We start from the raw sequence: 25,291 nt of genomic DNA, 5'->3' as shown, positions 1-25,291 counted from the left end.
ATTCCATTTACACCATGTTCTTTAAAAATTAAATAGTTTTTACAGAAGTTATAGTGGATCCTTTTAAAACGGCAGGATAAAGTAATTCAACCTCTAATTCTTTATAGCCTGCGTACTTCCATCTCCTCTCACATCATCATTCCACTAAGTCTACCATCAGAATTCACATCCCCTAATCAGCGTCCCCCTTACTCTACAGGGTATAATCTTTGGACTAAAACTGATAAAGATAATTTCATTTTTATCTTGACACCAATTGACTTCGTTTAATAGCGAGAATCGAGAAGCCCCAAAGAAAATATTCGCCATATTGAATCAAAATTGACTCAATGGGGTGAAAGTTATTTTTAAAAATATTTTATTATATTTAAATAACGAGGTTTCGGAGTTCAGAGGAACTTGGCCCCTTTCACGCGCACATCGATTGCCAATTTGTCCCGCAACCGATTCGAATGATGCGGATGGCCTAAAGTAAAAATAGCCTGTTTTGTCTAATCAAATGATCTTCACGTTGTATTGCTATAACACAAAATTGTTTTATATGTATATGTGCAAAGGGCGAGTGTTTTAGCTTTCACCCCTTATTCTTGATAAAGTTAAATCGCGGAACAGTTTTCAAATCAAAGACGAATAATTAACTTCCTCGGTATTGATTGATTTCAGCCCAAGCAGTAGAATTGTGGGAAAGGCTTATAGAACATATACTTCATATTGTATTAGCATCTAATAACTTTTATGGATCTCGAATCGGCTCAGTAGGTTAAGGTGTGAGCTCGGCTCACTTCTCGGATCGGATCGGTGGTGACTGAATCGTGAGCCACTGCGGCCCCCACCTTTGTAACAGTTTGTAATAATATTCATTATGTTCACTCGCGCAATCAGCTATCCAGTTGCGGTGATTAAATTATACATATGTATTTTATTTATTTATGTACTAAAATATTTACGATACAGCCAAAAGATCATTATTTTTTAAAAAAAGTTTATTATTTAAATGAAGCAGAGTGAATATTCTACTTTGGTTTAGAACTATTCCTTGCTACACTTTTAATTGACAACTAATAGTTTATGTTCATTATTTCTGTCCATTTTCTACAAATTACTTGTAGAGACTATTCCGGGTAAATGTTTTACTTAGGTTTGTTTCATTAAAGTTTAGCCATATTTTAATATATTTTAAATATATTTTATTTTATTATTTTTGTTTAATAAGTATAATTATGTTTTGCTTTCTTTTTCTATGGGAATTAACAATTCTCATTTTTTCTTTTTATTATGGAAATTAGGAAAAATATTCTAAACTATTTTGAAGCACTTATCGCCAAGGCGTAGATCAATATGCTATTTTATTTCGTTATCTGTGTGATATATGATATATATTTTTCTTTCTCATGTATAGAATTAACGTTTCCGTATAGTCTCCTAAGGAAATTAGAAAAATTGATATTCATAACAGCATTGGTTTCAAACACTTAATGTCAAGGAGCAGATAGACTTTTTTATTGTGTTCTCCCTATGAAATAAGCATACCTTTTTCTTTTTCTCTCTTTCTTCATGGTGGCCTTTAAGACTTAACTAGCCGATAGCCAGTAGTTTGCCTGAGGGCATAACGTTGCATAACAAACAATTCGATTCGACACGTGCCAATACACCTACATTATAAATAGGGTTGGAAGTCAATTTCTTTATTTTCATGGTTTCATGGAAAGGTATATATATATATATATATATATATATATATATATATATATATATATATATATCTTCGCTTCTGTATTACTACTATCACTACTACTTATATCCCAAAAGTAAGCAAATCGCCTTTTTGAGTACTTTTTTCATCATATTTTATTGAAGAAAAGTGTTATGAACGATTTAAAAAAGAGAAAGATTTCCTTGGCCGGGTTTGAATCCATGCCAAAAGCAATTCTTACTACCAGCCTACTGCGTTAGCACGCACATCCACGAGCACAGATAGCAACAAGCGTATAATTTCTGTTATATACAGAGGTATAGGCTACCTCGCAAGATACCGATAACGCCAACCAATCAGAATCGTGTACTTAGTTACTATTTCCGGGAGTACTCTCCCGAGCAAGTTCTCAACAACCTAGTCCAAGCTAGAGGTTAACTATAGAAATAAAATTCATTTCAAACGGTTCAGCCATCTTTCGTTATGATAGACAACGTATTTCTTTTATATACTATGTAGATATACTTTAATAGTATTGTTACTGTCTTTTTATTTATTTATTTAAGTTATTTATTGATATATAAATGACCTATTAACTTTAATGTTTAACAGTATCATATAAATTCACCGTATGTATGACGACGTTTCGTCGTCTCCAGGTCTGTTCTGGTCATACCGGGACACTAGTGTGATTGCTTCCAGGTCACGAAATTCGTAAACAATTATCTGTGCTTCCAAATACCAGTATAATCATAGGGTCTGTTCTAACCCCAACGGGTAAGAACTGACCGTGGTCAGATTCTTTTTCCTAAAAACGGAGCTCGATTCTATGGTTTCGGATCCCACGTTAAGCTGTAAGTCGATATAGGAACTATATGTATAGTTTCATTTCTTTATATAATGAAATGCAATGCCATAGTGACAGTTCGAACAATAATATCGGTTTTGTTAAGGACTAAAGGATGAGAATTTTATATATAAACGAAAAAAACAAAATTAATGATATTTAGTTCCAGAAATAGAAATGATGGAAGTAAATGTGCTGATCACACACAAAACAGCTGAAATCCATTTCCTTGACCATAGCTAATTATGGAATACAATTGAAGAGAATTCAATTTATTTTGAGCTGTAATCTTATTCATAGTTTTTATTAAGAGTCAAATCTAGAAGTTTTACGCTTGTAAAATTCTACTTCATTTTTTCGCTTGAGAAGAAATAAATAAATAAATACTTGGAGAATATCGAATCACACCTTGAGGTGTAACCATATGTTTCTTTCTACTGGAGCCCTACCTGATCAATAAAAAAATAAAAATAAAAAATAGCGTCACGAAGATTTGAACACGGGTCGTGGGAATGGGAACTCTGCACGGATCTAATGAGCTACGGTATAAGATAGACGACACATCTACGCTATAAATATATGGCAATAATCGTAAGCTTCACGCTGTGAACGAACTTTTTTCCTTTTATTAAGTTTTACGATATTTCTGTAGTGTCTTGGGTGAACTGCAAAGAGATAGATCATACAGTTATCGATTTGGTTAGGGATCGAGCTTTAAAAAGTTTTAAAACATTTAATTAAATCGCGATGTGGGAGCAAGTAATGTGCGCCGATTTCATTCTCATAGTAAGGGACAAAAGATAGTATCCCACTTAAAACATGCATTTTCTTATGTGACAGAGAATATATCACTTGGTAGCAGGGGGCAGCCAGGATTTGATTTCAGAAGGGCCGCTGGCTAAATGTTTATTTGGGGTGTGTCCGGGGGTTCACCCCGGGAAAAAGTTTGAATAAAACCGCAATCTTAGGCCTTATATTAACAACTTTCACAAATGTCGGGCGTTCCAGACCTGCTGGCTACGCCACTGCTTGGTTGCATCCATTGTTCCTGATCATAATCAGTCTGTTCACTTCCATATTCAGCCATAATTTTGTTCTTCCAAGCCGAAAAGAATGCCTTCGTTCTACGAATTTGGCGCTCTTAAAAGTAAAATTATGGTAAAATTAAACGTGTGATTTTGCCGTTTAAATGTAAATTTATGTCCCTTACTGTCCAAAACAAATCTTATAGGCACAATCTGCTTCTTAAGCCCCGCGTGTGTGCTTCCCCCTGTTCCCAATACAAAATTTAGTTTAGGTATTTTCTGCAAAACTATTTGCGAGATATATAATTTCATACTCAGTACTTCTGTTTACTTGATAGGGGCATTCGTAGAATTGCAAATAATTCGTTTGTGTAAGTATAATTATGCAGAACAGCGATGAATAAATGTTTTGTGTTGCTAAAAATGTATGCAAATTGTTAGGAATTTTCTAGGGCGGTGGAAAATATTCTTCCCAGGCTGGGACAACAGTAATTAAGTTGGTGCCAAGGAAAGAAAAAACTAGAGACGGGGAATTCCACTAGCTTCCCCCTACAAATAAATCACCTGTCGTAACGAAGGTTTTTTCCTGACGTATGGTTATCTGTCATTCTGTGTGGCTCTGTGGGTGAGTGACCAAAGGCGTGGCTTGGTAATCGTGGGGTTTAGGGATCGAGTTATGTCGAGGGAAGTTGGTATTTTATTCATTGTTCGTTCCCCATATCTTAAGATGTTTCTCTCCCTCCCTAATCATCTGATGCTCTCAACTGAGTTGTCCACTTGAATTCAACAATTGGTAATGGGATGCTCTCAGATTCGGGTGGGCTTTTACATGTCTACTTACAAAATCAAAATTTGCAACAAAATATGGATGCTATCCGATCATTTTGTCTCCAATTCTGAATTTGCACATGTGAGTGTATTTCTCCTTCATCATATTTCCATCTCCCGTTCTCCTATGTTATCAGTTATGACATAAGATGGCTTGGGAACAAGATTTCAAATCATAAAAGCGCTATACCAATGGGCTCACTCTCGCTAAGAATTTGATTAAAATTATATATTTCCATACTGTAGGAGGGGTGCATTTGCTCTTCCAACACCCCTCTAAAGTGACAGAATATTTATTTATTCAGGTTCTGCAAAGTCATTTCAGATCAAACGACTTAAAGAGAGTTCATTTCAACAGCAACAGGATTGGACTTTAATTTTTTGTTTCAATTTTTCTCCACAAATAGGACAAATATCAAGTAATATGTTTGCCGTAAGAACTACACGCCTAAGATTCATTTCATTTGGAGAAACGATGCTGTAGACGGTAGTGGGAATTTCGCCCAAGTGTACAGGGATTTTCAGTGCTTGGCGATTATGCCACCCGCTTTCCTTTACAGCTAATTTGGTTGCATACTTCCCGGCAAATGCCTCGGACTCAGCTGGTGGAGCACTTCAGGTGTAAATCTCCATATGGCTGTACCATCCAGAAGTGGCCCTTATTGTACAATCGAGGAATGGTGAGAATCATCAGATGTTGAAAGTGAAGTCCAGTCTATATTTCTGAGTTGATTATCAGTAATATTGACGTGGTCGTGTAATAGTGTCGTCGGTTAACGTTTGGGTGGATTATTGTGTGCTTCAAATGGCAAGCAGCATGACCTGAGTTGGCTTCACTCGGCGTCTAATTGGCTTTGAACGGTGTTGACAATTCGCGACAAGCAGTTCTGCACGCTGACCTGTCGCACTACTGCGAATCTTGACAATACCAGAGGCGCTACTTAGAAATATTGAACTGCCACATTAACTGTTTTCTTTACGAAGTAGAGAAAAGAATCACGAACGCATACGTGAAAACTACATCTTTTTATGTCAACTGGTTGTCATAATACACGATTTTAAAAGTTTCCATCTTAGAACTATTAGTAAAACGAGCGTTGAGTCCTACGTCTAATTTCCAGTGGATTTTTATTCGATTTGAAAATAGAAGTCAACTTTTATTACAGAGTAATCAGGGGTGTAGCCAGCAGATTGTTCTAGGTGAACATTACTTTCAGGGTGAGTCAAGCTTTTCACATATTAAAAGCAGAACAAATGACCTCTTTCAGAATATGAAAGCAGATTAACTCACCTTGCATACTATACACATATTTTCACGATGCTATCTTATCAAGACAGATCTTGACAGTACTGAAATTAAAAACCGGATTGTAAGAGATGAATCAGTAAACTATTCATAAGAAGACAAATGCTGTTTATGGTAGTCTGTTTATCTGACTCCGTATTTATGTAGGTTAAAACAGTAAAGGAAAAAACTCAAAAATATATATCCACTCAGATATTATTATGCAATAATATAGTAGTGAGTTCACACGGTGAGCGCCCAGTTAGGGAAATGAGAATATAAAGCATATGATTAATGTTAGTTATTCTAATTAGATACAGAAACTGTATTGATGTTTGATTTCTCTTTTTAATTTTCGTATTTTATTATATACTTTCCTCATTTGCATTAACTATTCAATAAGTTTATTAAATATATACCAGACGAACCTCATTTGGGGGCTGGAAATAGTTTGGAGAGACGAGGCTCCCTTTTCTACACCCCTGAGAATAGTAAGCTAAATTCTTTCTTATTCGAGAGAAGAAACGCAGTATGATTTTTTTTTCTTCGTTTCAATATCTTACGTATATGTGACCAATTACGTATTCCCTCTTTTCTCCTCTAGCAGGAATTCAAAAGCACCAGGCGTCTGAATAGTGTCATAAATTATTGTAACCGAAAACAAACTGGACCATATCGTGTTGCTTACGAATCAGATGGATTGTTGTTGTGAGACCTACACCAAGTATAAGAGTATAATTATAAGAACAGATATGCAAACAAAGGGGGTTAGTTGTGTAGGAACGCAACTTCTCTTCTAGCATAAAGATAATTCATCAGTGTCTGAGTTGCTTTCTTTCGTGGTAGTTCGTTTGTTCTCCAAAATTATAGTTGACAATGTCTTTAAACAAACCGAGTACAAGTGCGGAGTTTTCTTTCTCGAAGAATTATCTTTTGTGTTTACAATTTTTGGAACTCATGATAATAAATTTACAAGACTCAGATTCAGACAATGACGAAATATTAATTGACATAGACGATAGTGAAAGTAGTGTTGAAGACTAGTGTTTAGTAGTTCCACTGGAATAAGTTAACAGGTAAGTAATTCAGTTGTTATATATACTTCTAGGATGCACAATCAAATTTTTTTAGTTTGCTGGAATAGTATATTTACATTGTAAATTATGTTGCCAATGTATGTGTCATAATCTCAACTGGAGGAAGAGCGAGAAGGGAAAGGGGAGTCCGCAATCCGGCAACACCGCGTGGAATATCGCGCACCGTAGGCTACTGCCCATGATGCTTTACATCTGAAACACGCAATAGAAGATTGGTTGTGTTCAGTTCGAGAGCGAGTTCGATGATCAGTAAAAGTGTTCTCCTCTACGGAAATACCATATGCAGCATCATCTGTGTGTTTCTTAATACTAGATTTTGTTTCGGTAACAATTCGAAGCTGAATCTTTTGACGACCATGCAAGCGAATATTAAAAGTAGCTGGTTGATCGAGATTCCGTTAGGATTGTCAGGATCTGCCATCAAAATGTAATAACTTGGAGCGTAAGCCCAAATGAAGATGTAATGAAACGAAACGAAAATGGATTTCAAAAAGCAAGTCTGCCATCGAAAGCAAAAACTTTTGTCAGGCCTCTAAGTATGGTACTTGGGCTATGCCTACCTAATACGAGGCACAATACCTAATACGAGAGAGGCTAGACGTCTTAATTACGAAAGTATGTTTTTCAGCAGGGATCTCGTCCTCTTATGCCCGTTATCCGACGTTGTTTACAGCTCGAAGTTACTTATACAACTCTTAGGGCTAATAACTCGAACATCGTCGCAGTCTTTTAACGTTAATATTATTTTGTTTCCCCATTTTGCTTTTTATCTTTCCGGAAAACAAAACACTGTTCTATGTGGCATACACAGTAACTTACATCGGTTTACTGCTCTCTTTGATGCCACCACCTATGTTGAATTTTGCAGCGTTCCTGACGAAACATTTCGATCCGAGATCGAGCGGCGATATTCTAATTGCTTTTCTGCTGTAGCTATACCACGGTAGTTCCCGAAAGCACTCTTTGCTTTCTTGCTTTGGTAATGTTATAGATCGTTTTCTTATATTTTCTTTTTTGGTTTTCTTATACCTTTGTTTATTATTAACACCTGTCATATTATTATGTATGTAGAAATTTTCAGCCCACCTTGTTGAGTTACGCGTTTTTGCTTGAGTATTAAGTGCTGCATTTCTTCTAATTTTTCCATTGTTTTTCTCACGTCATGTAATTGTACTAACGCAAGTCTTTGCCAGTTTATATGTCAAGTACTTCCTGTTTTTATATTATTGTAGAGTGAATACTTTTTACCACCATTAATAGTTCCAATAACACCAGATAATCAAACATGTTAAAACATTATTCTAGTAATCCGTGGGCACTGGTTCCAATAATTTCAGTCCCATACAGAATTTTCTTTCATATTTTTCTTAACGGTCTTTACGTAATCGATTAAACAATCCGATCGTTGAATTTGTCAATTACTCGGCTAAATCAATCAGGATTAACTAACCAAGTGGTATTCGGTTGTAATAAGCAAGACTTAGTATGTTATATTGACAGAGCAACTTGTTTACTAGTAAAAAAAATTGGCTATTTTAACCTAGCGAATTTTCTCAGTGTAGTTGTAAATGAGAGCATCACTGCTGTAATTAAGACTACAAGCACATATTACAGGATATACAATGATTCATTGAAATGAATTACCAGTACGTGAGAGACGACTCAATGTGATTCCTCAATCTAGTGAATATGCAGTTTTTCAAGTATATAAAACGTTGCTGTATTTAATGAGTATGATTTTAACTTACATTTTTCTTGTTTTATTTCGTTATTGATGTAAATTAACAAAGAAACCATATTACTTATTCAATATTCTTGTTATGAAAACATTGAAGGAAAAAGCTTACGTATAAAGAGAAATATCACAACATTTCAGAAGGATGCCAGTATAAATTTAATAGTTATACTATTTAATCTAGATTATGATTATAAAAATGAATATTAGTAATTACGTTATTTTCTTTTTAGCATATCAGGCTATTAGAACGCCTCCTACAAGATTTTGAAATAGGAGAACATATTTTATTAGTAGGTAACCAAGGAGTTGGAAAAAATAAACTTGTTGACCGACTGCTATTTCTGTTGAACAAACCGAGGGAATATATACAACTTCACAGGTAAGAAAAGTGATATACCTTTTTTGGTTACACATATCTCTGAAATAGTTGGAGTCTAAAAATCTAGAAATGAAATATTTCATTAGTAAGGATGTCTGAATGTTCTTAATTGTTTCAAAAATTAGTATTCATTATTGTTTCCATTATTTACCACACGAAATAAATGGAAATTCGGCCAACAATGAAAATGTTTTTTACAGTTTTCAGTGGTATGAGCCATTCTTCAGTGGTGTCATTCAGCCGTTTCGCCCGAACAGGTAGCTAAAATTTCTCAGGTTTCCGGAAGCAATTAAAAAATTTTCTTTTCACCTCTAAATCCTAAGTTTCGAGAATCTAGTATATATTTTCCTTTCTCAACTGTTCAAGAGATAACAGGACGTGATGAAGTTGAGACATAAACATTTAACTTTCTGCAGTTTCCCATCAATGGAAATGCAATTCTGCCCATGTGTAGATGCATTTCGTTTGCACATGTGTTTAGTTTCTTGTCAGGAACGCAAATGAAACATGGGGTGACAGGAACCAATACAAAGTGGAATTCTTGATTATTTTGTTTTTGGAATTCACCATATGGATCACTATTACGTTTTAATGGCCAGAAGAAATATATATTTTTAGTTGCTAAGATTAATAAAAGTATAAAAAAAGGGAAAGATCAAGAATAATTATGCAACTATATAATATTATCAGATAGTAATAATAGTAATTTTAAGGCAACTTATACTAACCGTAGACCCTGTTGTGTAATGATTTGAAGACCTCACTGCTTATCTTTAATGCAAAATGAAGATATACTGACATTTCATTAGCTTACTTTATCCTTTCGTTAGTTTAATTACGCAAAAATTACAATATTTCAAGTTAATGGCAGTCCCCTTCACTATCAAGATCTTGTAGCTGCATTCTTTTTTTCTGCGCTAGCACCAGAGCACACGCACTACAGCAGGTCAAATCCGAGTTTAAACAGTAGGTATCTTCCTATAGAGCTTCGCCAGCTTACTATTCGCTCGATTATGCTTGCAGTTACATAGTCTTTACTCGTCCGTCAGTTGGGAATTCCACTACCAGACTCGTGGTCGTGGATGATTGGAGGAAGTGTGGAAGGTGGATGATCAATTCAAGATTCCTTTCGATTGAGAAGAGTGTGTACCTATCCTTATCTGGCGGTTTTGAGTCCACTGTGTTTATTTGTTGCTAAAGGTTCAAAACACACATACACACAGACATATTTATAAAGAATTAACGCTAAAGTTTAAAAATAGTAGAAGTCCGCCATGTTTTAAAAATGTTATTCGCGTTCGTTTTGCGGGGATTGTTTTTATTTTCTCTTTGTTCATGTACGTTTTTTTCTCTTATTTGTGTTAATTTTCCTGAGCAATATCCTTTTGTAGATGGGAATGGTGATTTACAGCACCTCTAATATCTCTCTTGGCCATGTTGGCGTCATGCTAACCCTACACTGAGGTTGTACCTGCATAAAATCTTCCTTTTACAATTTACACATAATAAACCTCTATGGATAACAAATGTTAGTTTTGGTCTGAACTCACTCTCACCTAAAAAGAACAAATCTGATGTGAGTGAGAGCGTATCTTAAAACTGCAGAGAGTTCTGAATAAGTATGGCGACTCCTGTAGTATAATAACTTGTAATTAAAGATAAGGATTTTCTTCTGACTGGTGTTAAGGGTTTGTCCTTTTATGTTATTAATAAAGTGGTAACCTACAGAACTGTGCACATGGGGGCCGCGGTGGCTCAGTGGTAGAGCGTTGACCTCTGGTGCATGGAGTCCTTGGTTTGATCCCAGGTCGCACCAAGTGAGCATTATGGTGAGCAAACACCGTGTGTATGATTTCTCCCGTTTCCTCCCACTTTGTTCATTCCACCAGTTCCTTCATTACTCATCATCACCGTCTTCTTTAGCCTAGCCGGCATAACCAGGGGACGTAAAACTTATAAAGAGAAGAAGACAACTGTACATATGGAAACTACGGAAAGGTATGGTATTTGTGTATGATCAATAAGGGACAGAGAAGCTTCTAAAAAACGAGCGCATTGCACTACCCAAATTTCTGTAGGTCAGCATTGCTTACTGAATGTCAGTCATAGAGTAACTTGATATTGGAATCTTCAGAACACAACCCAAAAAATCATATGAGTTGACTGAATAATACGTTAAAGTAGGTCGCACAAGAAGTAAGAAGTGAAGAGCGATTCTTTCAACTCAGTACTCGATTCTTACTTTTAGTGTTATCCGATTCTTCCATGATACGTCAGTGCTGGATATTATTGATTGAAAGTGTCATTTCCGAGCTCTCTTTGCTGGTTTATGTGTCAGCATTTGGTCACACTAGCACGTCTTGTAATGACACTACAGCTATTTGTACGAATTGTGTGAAGGGAATCATGGTGTGGAACCCTTGTACAACTACCAATTCTTCTAAATTAATTGTAAGAGTGACTATCTTGCTTTAGGGACGTTCTAGCCTTTCGAAGGGAGAAACGAATCAAAGGAGTTTATGGTAGTTTATAAAACATCTGCTACTTGATCAGAAACACTGTATCAAAGGAAGCATTCCAACTCCGCTTCCTGTTCCATATTTGTATGTAATCTCAACTTCCTAGATGTGCTTTTCAACCCAGAAAATTGACGTTTCCACGTAAAGCTATCGCTTAAACTAAGACCGCAGAACCTGAAGCGTCAGTCGTTACCACGGTTGTCGACTTAATTTGGAGCTTTTTCAGTGGAATAGAAATAAGTTCAGCAGTGCCTTTAAGGAGTTTAAACAACTTATTTCTAATCACTCACCGACATTTCTCTGTTTGCAGGTAGGGCCGTCGGTGGGTTGTGAGCGCCCGGGGCGAGAATTCCGAGGCGCCCCCATCCCTCAGAATGTTATGAAAACAACCAGAGTTTATTCTATACTCCTAGATTTAAACATGGAATGTAAATCATAATGTAAGGTAAAGAAGTTGGTATTATGTCAATGTTTTAAAGTGAATGGCTTTTGTAGTTAAAACATAAAAGTTAATGAAAACATGGGTTTTCAATTATTGAAATCGAGTTCTATTCTTGTTTATTTTGAACTTAATATACGTCAACATAATAATAGCATAGAAGATACAAATAATGATACAAATATGTATGTATAAGTGATAATAGAAACTGTAATTTTCTGACTTTTGCTAAAAATAAATAAATGAATAAGTAAATAAATAAATAAATAAAACTTTCCTTTCCTTGCGATTAACACATAAATTTTTCAGTAAACTTATCAGTGTTAGAATACTAAAATAACTTTTTCAGATGATCTCTAATTATTTGTATTTGCTTCAATTTAATCCTACAATTATAATTTATGTTTAAAATCAAAATTTATGTTTGTATGATTTGTTAATGTTTGATCTGGAAGGCGATGTTGACGATTTCCAAAACATGTTGTGTGAAGGCCATATAATGATAACATAAAAAGACTAATAAATTAAAATAGAAGTGAGCATAATTAACTGCATAATAGCATATACATACTTTATTCAAACACTAAATGGCATTCTCATGACTTTTCTGTGAGCAAATGCGGACAATATGTTCTTGAAATCTACATTTCTGGCTTCACCATTTCAATAGTTGCTATGGCCAATTAATTCTCTCCTGGACCATTGTTAAGCGCAAATACGTCTTTTATCAGCTTTAACTTACAGTTACTGGGACAGGCGTTCTTACATAAATATTAATAAAAAAACATTTTAAAAAAAATATATGTTTGTTGGACATGATAAGGATTTGTGTTGTTGAAATTGTAATTAGTATACGTCCCTGATAGTTAATAAACACAGTTGTTGTGTGAGGTTAATACAGAATTTGAAGACTGAAAAAATATTTAGTTTGTTATTGATTGGAAAGTACGTGCTAAGTTGTATTTGTGATGCTAACCTGTTATTATCAAGTGGTGTCAAAATAAACAGATAATTGTAATATAGCAGTTATTGTAGTATTACTTGAGCATTTCTTAGCCGGAATAGGAATAAAGAAATGTTATTGAATTCTGCTGAAGTTTCTTCAGTTTGTACCAAATTATCATACGAATAAGAAGCAAGTAGTAGCAGATCTCGGTCAGTTTTCCAAGATACAATCTCTTCTCACAGAGAGCAGGAGAGAGTTCCCGTTGAATAATCCTCCGTGGCCTGATCATTACTAAAATATCAGATGTAACATTATTTTTTAAAATTCATTTACAACATAATCTGAATTTGTTAATTTTGTTGATTTGTCGCCCCGGTCGCCCCGCTCACGCCACGGCCCTGTTTGCAGGAAATTAATGTTCAAATTCCCTAATCTTCTATTTTGTTTCATTACACAGTTTAGCGATTGTACTCGATATTTTAACCAGTTCCCAGTTCCAAAGAGTTACTGGCAAGCATTCTTCTTTCGCCTGATCACAATATATTCGTAGTATGTGTCTCGTATCGAAACATTTCCGGTAGCCGATCTGATCCAGCTCTACAATCAACCTATAACCAGCTGTGTCAACTGGCCTAGATTTGACCACCACCTGTAGGGCTCCATCGGAAGTAACGATCATGATCACAATGCGGAGGTGAGGATCCACGACGTCGAGTTCAACGGTAAGCTGTGGAATTCCGTGAAGTTATCTGGCTCATCGGCGTGCTTTTGCCATTTTCAATGGATATTCGGCAGGTGAAAATCTTCAGCAGTTTCTCATGTTGCGTGCCCGTACTAGATACCTAATTAAATCTTCCAATCGACAAAATTGGAAATATTTCGAAGAGTTTTTCAATAATGGAACACGTGTGAATACTATGTACGGTCTCTGTCAGTAAACGGTTTTCTGGAGACTCATACTTTTGGCCGACACTTTTCTTCTATCTCTGAGTCAGCACATTATACCGTTGAATGTGATCGCTTATGTACCCGTACTCAGAGGATCCTTTAAAATTTTCGTCGTACTAATACGAAACATTATTATAACACATTTCGTACCCGTCATTTTAAATTTCCCTTGTGCTAATACGAAACATTATTATAACACATTTCGTACCCGTCATTTTAAATTTCCCTTGTGCTAATACGAAACATTATTATAACACACCCTTCACCAGTTTCGAGTTGCACTTTGGCTTATATATTCGTGGAGATTCATCGTGCTCTTTTGCAGCATGCACTATTGCAGCTATATAATACCACCTGGTCAGAAAACATTTTCTTATCTCGCTGACGTGATGCTCTGCTTCTTGCAGTTATGAAGAACAGAGAATGCTCAACGACAGCCACGAGCTTTCACACCCATTGCTCCTGTAAGTTGCATCTGTAAACTTTTTAGCGCTGGTAAACAAGCGACTGTTGGGGTATTCGGAGTCTAACTCTGTCTCAAGGTTGATGTTACCGTGTGTTACAAGAGCTGTTTAGCTGGAAGTTTGGTTGGCACATGTCTGAGTTAACACCAAAGCTTTTGGACGAACCTATTTTAGGGTACATGTGGGTTGTAGTCTCTCGTAGCAAATTCTGCAGTAAAATGGTATCCGTAAGGCAGTGTTCTTCTACCCAGTGACGGCGATTGGACGTTAATAGTGTGGGAGCAAGACATGATCTGAATATGTATATCAATGTTAGTTTCCCTGGTTGTTTCTAACACTTTGTTTGAAGAAAGGTTGTGTAATAAATAGGATACTATCTTTTTAAGTTAAAATACCGTATATCGTATTTCATATTTTATTAAGTAAATTGACAAGAGCAACGCAAATAGCTACTAGCCCTTTGTACTCTTAAACAACGAAAGTGTAAGAACAGATTTGATTCCTTGCTGATGAACATCTTAAAATTCTGTCTGGAAAATTGTGTGATCAGATTATTTAATAACAAATTTGTAAAACAAATAAATAGAAAGAATAATATTAATCATTGTAATGAATAATGAGGCTTGTTTTGCAAAAGTTATATTGAAACTGAGGATTAACGAAGAACTTTTTAATTCCACACATGCCATTAAATGTGTGATATTACTCTTAGTGTTAGAAGGATAATAAATGGATCAATCTATACGAAGTGATCCAGAGGTAGTTGCTCGACAATCTCCGAAAATTATAACAAATTGAGTGTGATGAACTTTGTGTATGAGAAGTTCAATAACATCATTCACGTTGTCGTATGTGCAAGTGTTCCTGAATAGTGGCCATTTTTCCAGTCGGTGGAGTGCCGTTTTTTGCATTTGCAAGCGTTTACGAAAACTGTAGTTGGTCAGGACGTACATATCAGACGAATACCAAACCAAAGCGAATGTTTAGAGGAGAGAGTAAGGTACACGGAGAATATCTTGCTTCTAAATAAATATGGAGAATTCCAAACTAATACATAAAATCACTAGAAAAAGTACAGAAAATTACACTTTTAAAGGTACTGTATTTTGGAATGGCATAAAGTGGGAGGTTCATAAGTTTTATGCTGAATACTATTGCATGTAAATAGTCTGCAGAAATATCCACACCTATGATACTACTAGCACCATAGATTTACGGATTCCGAAAGTTGAAGTTTGTGATTTTGATGTAATTTTTGGGGCGTAATATCTCAGGGGGGCAAAGTGCTAAAAATTGCTGCTTAGGCCACAAAGTAATTCTTTATGTGAATAAACTATTGCAAAAAATCATGACTGATATTACATGGAGAAAAAAGTGAAGATATGGTAAAAACGCGAAGAAAGTACGCGCGTGACAATGGTCATAGCCTGAAAAAAATTAAATCTTTTGATATATTTCATGTTACATTTCAAACATTACGCAGGTTCAGCAATTAGGCCCGCTTTTGTTTGCGTTCAGTTGTACAAAAGCTTGCAAGTGGCTTTAGTTCCATCTTTCTAGCTCCATGATCATTGCCACGTTTAGTGTCGACAATTTATCTTGACCATCCGCTATAACGGACAAAAAAGGGAGAGAGAGAGAGAGAGAGGATAGAAACGAAACTTTGCGCGAAGCAAGTATAAGGAGGGGGATATCTATGTATGTATTAAACAGGAAGACCCAACAAACAGTGCTGCCAACCCAATATAAAGTTACACTTTTTTCAAATGGGACTACGTCAGATTACATATTTCAAATCAACGTGTCAAAGGTAAACTTAAAATATCACTTTCATTACTCAGTGTTGAACACTAAGAATGTTATAGTATCACAAACATCAAAGTTCAAAAGCCTCTAACGCAAATACAGTATAACGGAGATGTAAAGGATAATGCACATCTAAAGTATTTTAGTGTTGGATACCATGGTCATGGTATGACTTGTTGCGAATGAATAGGAACGAAATTGCCAGGGCTTGAAACTATAATTTTTTGACAGCTTTTATTTCAAAAAATGCTGAAATAAATATAATATCAAGTTACTTTTATGGTTTGTATTGAATATGTCAATTATTTTACCCTTTACCTTAAACCGTTCCGAACATATGATGAACATTGCTGAAGTTTGCAACACTGCTTAAATCGTGTAATTGCGAAAACTTGTTGTAATTACAGCTAGTAAATGCTGTTGCTGTAATGCTATAGAAGAGAAGGGAAACAACAATCATTTTAAATATTTTCCACAAATACGTCATTTTCAGCAGGATAGGATAGATAGGTGTAACGCAACCTTGCGAACTGGGATAGGATTTCAATGATACTGGATTTCAATGATACAATGATACTGCGAACTTCCGTAACTGGGATGGATTTCAATGATACTTTGCTGATACATTAAGTGCCTTAATACCGCAGTCCAGTTCGACGATGGATGCCGTGAGTATCTTATACACGTGGCAATGATCATGGAGCTAGAAGGACAGAACAAAGGCTACTCACAAGCTTTTGCACAACTGAACACAACAAAAGCGGACTTAATTTCTGAACAATGCGTAGTTTTTGAGATGTAACGTAAAATACATCAAAACATTTAAATTTTTCCGTGCTATGACCATTGTCACTCACCTGCTTTCTTCACGTTTTTTACCGTCTCCTTACTTTTTTCTCCATGTAATATCAATCATAATTTTCTCCATGTAATATCAGTCATAATTTAATCATATACAGAATTACTTTGTGGCCTAAGCAGCAATTTTTAGCACTTTGCCCTCCTGACATATTAAGCCCCAAACATGGCATCAAAATCACAAACTTCAACTTTCGGGCCGCCATAAATCTATGGTGCCAGTAGTATCATAGCTGTGGATATTCCTGCAGACTATTTACATGTAATAGTATTCAGCACAAAACTTAGGAACTCTCCAGTTTATGCCATTCCAAAATACAGTACCTTTAAAAGTGTAATTTTCTGTACTTTTTCTAGTGATTTCATGTATTAGTTTGCAACCCTGCACATTTATTTAGAAGCAAGATTATATACTTTCCGTGTACCTCACTCTCTCGTCCAAACATTCGTTTTTGTTTGATGTTCGTCTGATATGTACGTCCTGAGCAACTGTAGTTTTTGTAAACGCTTACAAATGCAAAAATTGGCACTCCACCGACAACAAAGATGACTGCCATTCAGGAACAGTTGTACGTACAACAACGTGAATGATGTTATTGAACTTCTCATACACAAGGTTCATCACACTCCAATTTCTATAATTTTCGGAGATGGTCGAGCAACCATTTCCGCCATCTTCAGACAACTTCATATGGATTGACCCAAATACTATATTACAAGCATATGCTACAACATTTAAAGAAATATTTACTTTTGCAGCTTCCCAAAACATGTTCGTTGCCATTAGATGCAGTTTTCACTTTCTTGGAACACATCAAAAACAATACTTAGAATCACTCCACACTCCAGTTATACTAAATAATCCTAAAACCTAGAATTATGTTGAATTCACTAAATTTAATTGTATATACACTCGTACACCCCTAAACACACCACTTGACTCCTATATTACATTGCAAAACAATGGAAAAGGTAGAAGTTGCTTCTTATTGCTCCCTTTTTAATCAATATTCCTTATTATTGGATAGAAGAAAAGACATTTTAGCAACTGTCGATTTTTGTGCAATCAATTTTGCGTGACAATTAAAACCCTTTTCTTGTAGCTTTCTTAACTCCACGGGAAGAAAACATACGTACTCACGCAACGGCAAATATAATATAGTACAATTTTTTCTAGGAACCAACAAAAGCTGTACATTTCCAAATGAAATTATATACATTAATTGGTCACTTCAAAAAAGTGGGGGTATCTGTCCCCTTTTCCTCCCGAACGCCGCCCATGCTTCTACCTATGAATAATCTTGTTATTTACGGGTTTTTAGATATCTTTGCCATACTTCTTGACCTCTTCAACTTAAACTAAATCTCTTTTCTGTTGGTCGAATGACGCCAGCTTTCTGTCTTCTATGGCAAACTAAGTGTACATTTCTGCTACCAACAAACTAGCCTTGAACTTTTATCGTGGTAGCACTTGTCTTTATTTTGTTGGTACTTTCCAATTTATTGCGTTGACTTTCGATCACTGCTTAGTGTGGGTACCGCACATTGATAATTTTAAGTACTCTTGTCTTCAAACTATGAGTTTCCTTCATCATGTTTCCCACCAGAAATGCTGATCCTGGTGTTGTGTTCCAGTTACACGTACACCCATTGATGGAGGGTGCTTTTAAAATGAGCAATAGGTTTGAGTATATGTTTTATATACTGTAAGTTTGGAATATGTTGTTTACGTTGGTAATCGTGTGTGTCTATGCAGATACTTCTGCTATGTTTATATGCAGAAATCATCAAGTTATTTTCCTGGTGTGAGCGGTCCCGGGTTCGATATCTGGTCACCTTCTTCGTTCTCCATTCCTTTCTTCCTTCCCAAGTTCCGAAGTAGTGTGATCGCCGAGGGGTGGCATCCTTGATACGTGATGTGCTAACACACCCATAGATGCCAAAAGCCCAGAAATCTAATTCCTAATTCCTATCCTAAGAAGTAATTCCCTATGTATATAAAATGGTATGTGCATTTCATAATGCATTCTGTATTGGTATACATTTTAGAAGTGATCTATTAAAACAACATTTTTGTTTTGTATGTAGATGTTTGGATTGAATTTTCATAGTTTCAATAGCACAACACTTCATTTTAACATTCAATAACGTAGTCTGATCCGTTCTAAGTTAGATAATGGTTGAATTGCTTACTCGTTTGCTCACTTGTCCTTGTTGAAATAACTTGACACTGTTCTTCACCTGGGAATTTGGCTAGCTACAGGTGCTTTCGTAGTAGTTGGTATTGTTGCCACCTATTATGTTGTAGGAAACAAACTATCGTTATCCTATTGCCCGACTTCTGCGGAATTATGCAACCCGTGGGTTTCAATAATTGTGTGATCATTGTGTGTAGGTGCCGGGACTGCCAGCATTCAGGGAAACAAGCAGTCTAACACTGTTTCCAAGAATATCGCATTGGCAGTGCATCTTTCCCGTCCTCTGATCTCTTATTTTCTCCAATAGGCGTACTTTCACTTCCAAGTGAAATAGAAGCAGCCTACGACAATAGGCTTAATTTCATTAAACATATTGTGGAAAAGTGGCAGACGTTGTTGCCTAATAGTCGTCTTGATTATATGATCCTTGCGTGCTTGCTTCTCGGACCCATCCATAGGGACATCAATCGATTGCATTGTGAAGAATATATGATTGAGTATTCAGCGCATTTTTGTAGTATGTTCGAAATACTCAGACCTCAGAGAACGTTTTAGTTCATTTAATATAACCCTATTTATTTCAATCGTATTCTTGCTTTTATTCTGGCAATTAAATTAGTTAGTGTTATTTGAGGCTTTCCTTTATACGTAGCATTTGGCTATTTTGCTCTACATGTATTATTGGTGGTACTGTTCTTTTAGTTATATTTGGTTGTATGTTTTTTGTTTTGGTATTTTTGAAATCTTTTTATGATATTTGTTTCAGCTTTTATACAATTTTTGTTTTGATGTTATTTAATCGAGTTTATATTTCATTTCCAGCTTTCTGAAGGTTACTTTTGATCATTGCCTTTTTTTAGACTCCTATTTTTCAACTACATGTGTGGGCCTTAGGTCTTTTCATAACAGTTACAAATAGTCTCGTTGTTGACAAACGATGTAAATACGAATAAAACTATCACTTAGTTGATCCATGTTGCTTGATTCATTGCTTTCGAGATTTGCCCATTGTTATATTCTAGTTATAGTTAATGGCATATGACAGTTGTGAAGGAGGCGGTTGAACTCAAAACAGTAAAGAGCATATCATTGTTTCAAAAATTGTAAAATATGAAAACCAATTAAGTATTCATTAGCTTACAAGTTAAGATCAGTATGACGATCACGATTACGCAGACACTGTGGTGGGGAGGGCCGGATGACCAAACTATTAGGGCTCTTCTTAAGTTATAAAACTCGATTCCCATAAGGCTTGTTTCTTAGTTCTGGGGAGAAGGAGAGATAAATCAATTTTGCCGTCACTGATAAAGAAGAGCACTACTAGTGAAAGTTCGATTACGAGAATACCATCCAGAAAGTGGGTATCTTGAATCCTGATGGTTATTTTAAATAAAAAGGTCTATCACACTAGACTAAACTTTTGCCAGAAATCCATTGCTCACTGCTTGTCTGTTACAAGAGTGCAGAGATACATGGGCGCCCAAAGGGGAGGGCGGAGTGTGGCCCGGCCCCCCTTGCTCACGAAAATTATTAAATTTCTTAAGACTTTCTTAATACAAATAAAAAATACCAAATGTAATATAGTAGGCCTAACCAGGGAGATGAGCCTCCAAGACAATTTTCTTCGGACGCCCATGCAGATGTATATTCATTTTTTGTTGTAATAATTAATTGTGTTATTTAGAAGTATACATAAAACAGTTAAGTGAGTTTTACAGAATACAAGATAAGAAATATTAATTCGTAAGACAACCCCCAGAAGCTCAGAGGACTTTGACTTTGCATAAAGATAAATAAAATAACAAAGATATTTCTGAATTTCATGTTATTAATAAAATATTTCTGAATTTACGTAATATTCTGTTTTCCTCTTCAATGTATAGTAATTGCTTTGCTGAAAAGAATTCTGAATATTCTGAAAAGAGTAAAATAACTTTCTCTTAGAAAATATGTTCCGAGTTTTAAGACATTTAATTTTTGCTTCTTCAGTAAATAGCCAGTGAATTGCAAAAATTCTGAAGATGTGTTTTCTGTTAAATAGGGCACACGTTTGTAAACTTACCTGTGTCTTACTTGTCCGGTGGAACACGGTGAGAGTTAGTTCCGCCGAAAATTATCTTGCAATTCACTGACATTAGTTTCACTGCTAAACTGGTGGCAATCGAAGCCCAGACTCATGCATGTTGGATAGTTGCTTTACATTCAGCTTGCTTTACTCCAGTTGAACGGGAGATCTGAGCCACATTCGTTCGTGATGGGAAGCAAACTAGCGTCTCCAAAATGTGCAAACGCTAACTAAGGTCTTGTTTCGGTGCGGGTAGTCAGTTCTATTAGCTCAAATGTTAACTATAATTCACTCATGAATTACTGAAAATTACTTAAACAAAGGGATGCGGATGAGAACTGGCAACTCACATGTAACTGTTATAAAGAGTGGTTATGTTTTAATGCATGAATGAAACTCGACCATTTCAAATTAATAAAATAGCGACTTGGGTAAAAGAAGTAGATAGAAAGGAGATAGAAGGTAAAAGAGGGAGAGAACAGATTTAACTGTTAGAATTGGAAATGAGAACTTGCCTTATTATTCTTGGCCCTTGATAATGTTGAAGTTGATCCAAATGATGAGTTGATTCTGCGAAGTATTACCCACTTCCTGGCTAGCAATTGGCGAAACCAAACTAATGTTCACGACTGGATTTCGTGTACTGGCAAATCTACCAGGGCAATGAATGGATTGTTGTGAAGGTTCGATAATGATTTCTGAATAATGCCTGGACTACCCTCATGCACTGCTTCTGCTGCTATGAACTTTGAGTTCGTGAAAGTCCGGAATGGCCTGGAGACGGCCTCGGCCTCCAATGGTGACTGCTTCTTGTCGGACAACCCACGTCCAATTCATTACTACCTCCTTGAGAAATGTATCCAATAGTTTTTGTCAGGGAAAAACAATGATGATGTAGATCATTCAACCAGAAGGCTCGTGCAATCTAAAGGAATGTGGCGTGATGGAAAAGGAACACTAATCTTTCGTTTATTCGCTGATTTTACAATGACGAAATGAATGCAATGATTTTACAAATGCTTGTCTGACAATGTACAACCGTAGTCAAATGTTCTTTGAAGTTGAATTAATAAACTAAATGATTTGATTTTAGCAATGATTTAAATAGTCCAACAAAATTATAATTGTAATAATTTTTAGTTAAATAACAATATAGCAGTGCTGTACGTCATTTCATGGTACTGCGAATTCGAACGCGGATATTAACTATACGGAATTTTAATTTTTCGTATACAATTGATTAAAAATTTATATTCCAAAATGGAAGAGATCCAGAAGTAATTCGTGTGGGATTCCTGTGAACAAGAAGAAAACAAAGTATATTAGTAAATTCTATTTTGTTTAGAAAGCAAACGTGAGAGTTTCCTGCAGTGAGTTACCCGATGTAGTAGGTCAGGGTTGTTAGCAGTGCATTGTATGAAGAATCGATGACCTTGAGCGTCAGCTAGTGTTGATGCCATTGGTTTACTGCAACAATAGAAGAGAAAGATGTATTAGCATCACTGACGGATTTAACCAAGCGTCTTGGGGAAAAGCTCTTTGTTGTGGAGTGGGATATGTTCCCATAAATACCCCCCCCCGAAAAAAAGAAAGGTAAAACGGATTCAGGAAAAGAGTGTAAAAGATATAATTGCTACGAAATTTTCACCACAATGCCTCGTCCCCCGAAAAGATATTCTGTCTACAGGCCTGGTCGTGGCTATGCTTTACTAAATATTTCGCTAGAAAAAATATCTGGTTAAACATTTCTTAGAACGCTCATAATGTTTCTGTATTGTAGTAAAATGAATTTTAAACAAAAAGGACAAAAGAACTTACGACAAGTTACAACGCAAAACGCGCTTTTCGGTGAATACCACCCAAGGCAGCGTATCTGTCGATATAATTTTGTCGCGATCTACGACAATGTTCCTGTGACATTCAAAAGTGCTAGTCCTCCCACTTCCTCCATTCCACCATTTCATTCATTGCTCATCATCACCGTCTCCTTTAGCCTAGTCCGCATAACCGTCGGACGTAAAACTCAAAAATTTCATTTTCATTTTTTCCATTCAGCCGCTTTTCGCCAGAACGAGATCGCAACCACGTTTTCAGTCGGAGCAATGTGCATTAAGATCGTTCTGCACTGGCCACGCTCGAATGCAGGGTACAAGTATGCACACCATTTTTCGAATAGTCACATGAAGATCTTCGTCACTTGTGGTCTAGGCTTCCAACGCAGTCCGTGATAGAGTTCCACCTTCTTCTTTAATTCTCCTCCATTTAGAAGTACAGATTGCAAATTCAGAACGAAGGAGGGAAAACAGCATTTTTTTCTTCAGTTCTGATAGTTTTGTAGTCTTTCTGCTAGAACGCGGAGGTGTTGCTCACAGTTTTGTCAGTTGCGCGTGTTGACAATAGAATGTTGAGTCCGTATACGTTTAAAACTTCCGGTGCAAGACGCATTTTGAGGTCTTCTACAACCGACTCTATCAACAGAATGTAGACAGTTCTTCAGTAGTAAGATGTCGTGTCATCTGCCCTGAAATACGTACGATGTGTTTGTCTTTTGGGTGAGATGAGGAGTTCGAATCTGCACGTCGACACTGGCAGCCGTTCTGGATATTGCTTCGAAAATTGCCTTGAATTCTTCTTTGCTGTTTGAACGCTTCTTGTTTAATGCTGCGATAGTGTCCTGAATGACATCTGACGCTGAGTTCATATCTAAATCTGTCTTTTGCAAAAGTCGATTAAGGGGAGGGTTATCGTGAGAACATCCTGAAAACAAGTAATAGTTACGATAAACTCGCTGTCGTGCATGGCAAAAGAAAGTGCTCGTGCTTTGCCTGCTGTATCTAACTTGGATCACTTCGAACACACTGTAGAGCCTCACTAATTTCTTGAATTTTCACCCATCTCATTTCACAAAATGTCTCCAACTGGCCATCAGCCGTAAGCTTAAGGACAGTGTTATGTTTTGACGATGCGGTGGAAAACGCAATGATCTCTTTCATTGTTCCGAGACATTTCCTCACGCACTATACCGACGATGTCCTGAAGATGGACAAGTTGAGGCTGTGATTGCAATATGAACAGTGCAGCGCGTTTGAAGCCTCATTCTGGATCTCCTGCACTGCCCCACGACTTTGAGAGGTCATGACGGCGCAACCATCTGTACCAGTGCCAACGCAGTTTTTCGGGTCGAGTGAAAAGTTTCGTAGCAAAGATAGAACAATTTCTCCAATTTTCCCTCCAGTGAGAGTTCGGGCGGTTCTGCGTCTTCGGATTCCGAGCTCAAACCAATGTCCTCACGTTTCAGCTCTGCTGATCGAGAATCGATGAAACCGAAACAGTCCTCTCGTATTCCTCTCACATGTTCGTATCTTAGAATCAAACACAGCTGAGATGTGTGCGAAACGTCCGTATCTCATCAAACATAATAGAATGAAACTGACCCTCCCGCACTCGATTGACAATATTACAGACGTGATTTCTCACCCACAACCCGCAATGAGGGCATTTTATGTGGTTTTATTGGCAAAAATTGTCCTTCTCGATGCTTTATTCCAGTGATTCTTTAATAAATCGTTACCATAAGTCATTCTAAATTTGCCCAATTCTCGAAAATTGCCCTCGTTGAACTTAGTTTCTGCACCGTCACCATCTGAAGTCCAATTATCCACATAAGCATCGTCCCTGTTGCATTGAAAAGCAATGCCTTGCCTTCCAAGGAATATCACATCTACAACATTAATTTCAGTTTGTCGCGATTTAGGATTACTTGTCTTCTTGACGAGTTGATTTGATTCTCGACTGGTTTCACTGGTTCCTAGTAGTTTTTCAGAAACGCTTTTCCGACCTCACATCATTAATGTATTATTATGCCTTGTTGTGAGTTTCTAAAATACCGTAGAAAGTAGCGAATTTCTTCAAAGGTTTAGTCACAAGCGTTTGAAGAGGCATGTTTATTCGATAGCCCCCAACCAAACCGGTTGGAAAAAATGAGCAATATTTACAAAAAAATACTCCTCTCCTTATGGGAAAGAACCAGCCATGGATAGTCTTCCTGATGTTATGCCCTCAAGTAACATCGTCCTTCTTCCTGAAATTTATCTGATATTATGACTCGAGTTATCGTTAGCGTAAACGCGGCATGCTGAACAGGGACAATTTTTAA

General features: G+C 36.4%; 1 protein-coding gene across 3 annotated transcripts in view; it reads left to right on the top strand.

Moving 5' to 3' along the window:
- Positions 1-25,291, top strand: part of c12.2 (von Willebrand factor A domain-containing protein c12.2) — a 1,756,568-nt gene that overhangs the window by 1,339,091 nt on the left and 392,186 nt on the right. For all 3 annotated transcript variants that reach the window (XM_081733805.1, XM_081733806.1, XM_081733807.1), the window contains exon 15: positions 8,744-8,892. In XM_081733805.1, coding sequence (XP_081589931.1) covers positions 8,744-8,892 — 149 coding nt within the window. The remainder of the gene's footprint in view (positions 1-8,743; positions 8,893-25,291) is intronic.

Source organism: Thermobia domestica, chromosome 12 (assembly GCF_964235325.1).
Source record: "Thermobia domestica chromosome 12, izTheDome1.hap1.1, whole genome shotgun sequence".
Lineage (NCBI taxonomy): Eukaryota > Metazoa > Arthropoda > Insecta > Zygentoma > Lepismatidae > Thermobia > Thermobia domestica.
Note: the sequence above shows the minus strand (reverse complement) of the source record. Positions and strands in the feature narration are given on the sequence as shown.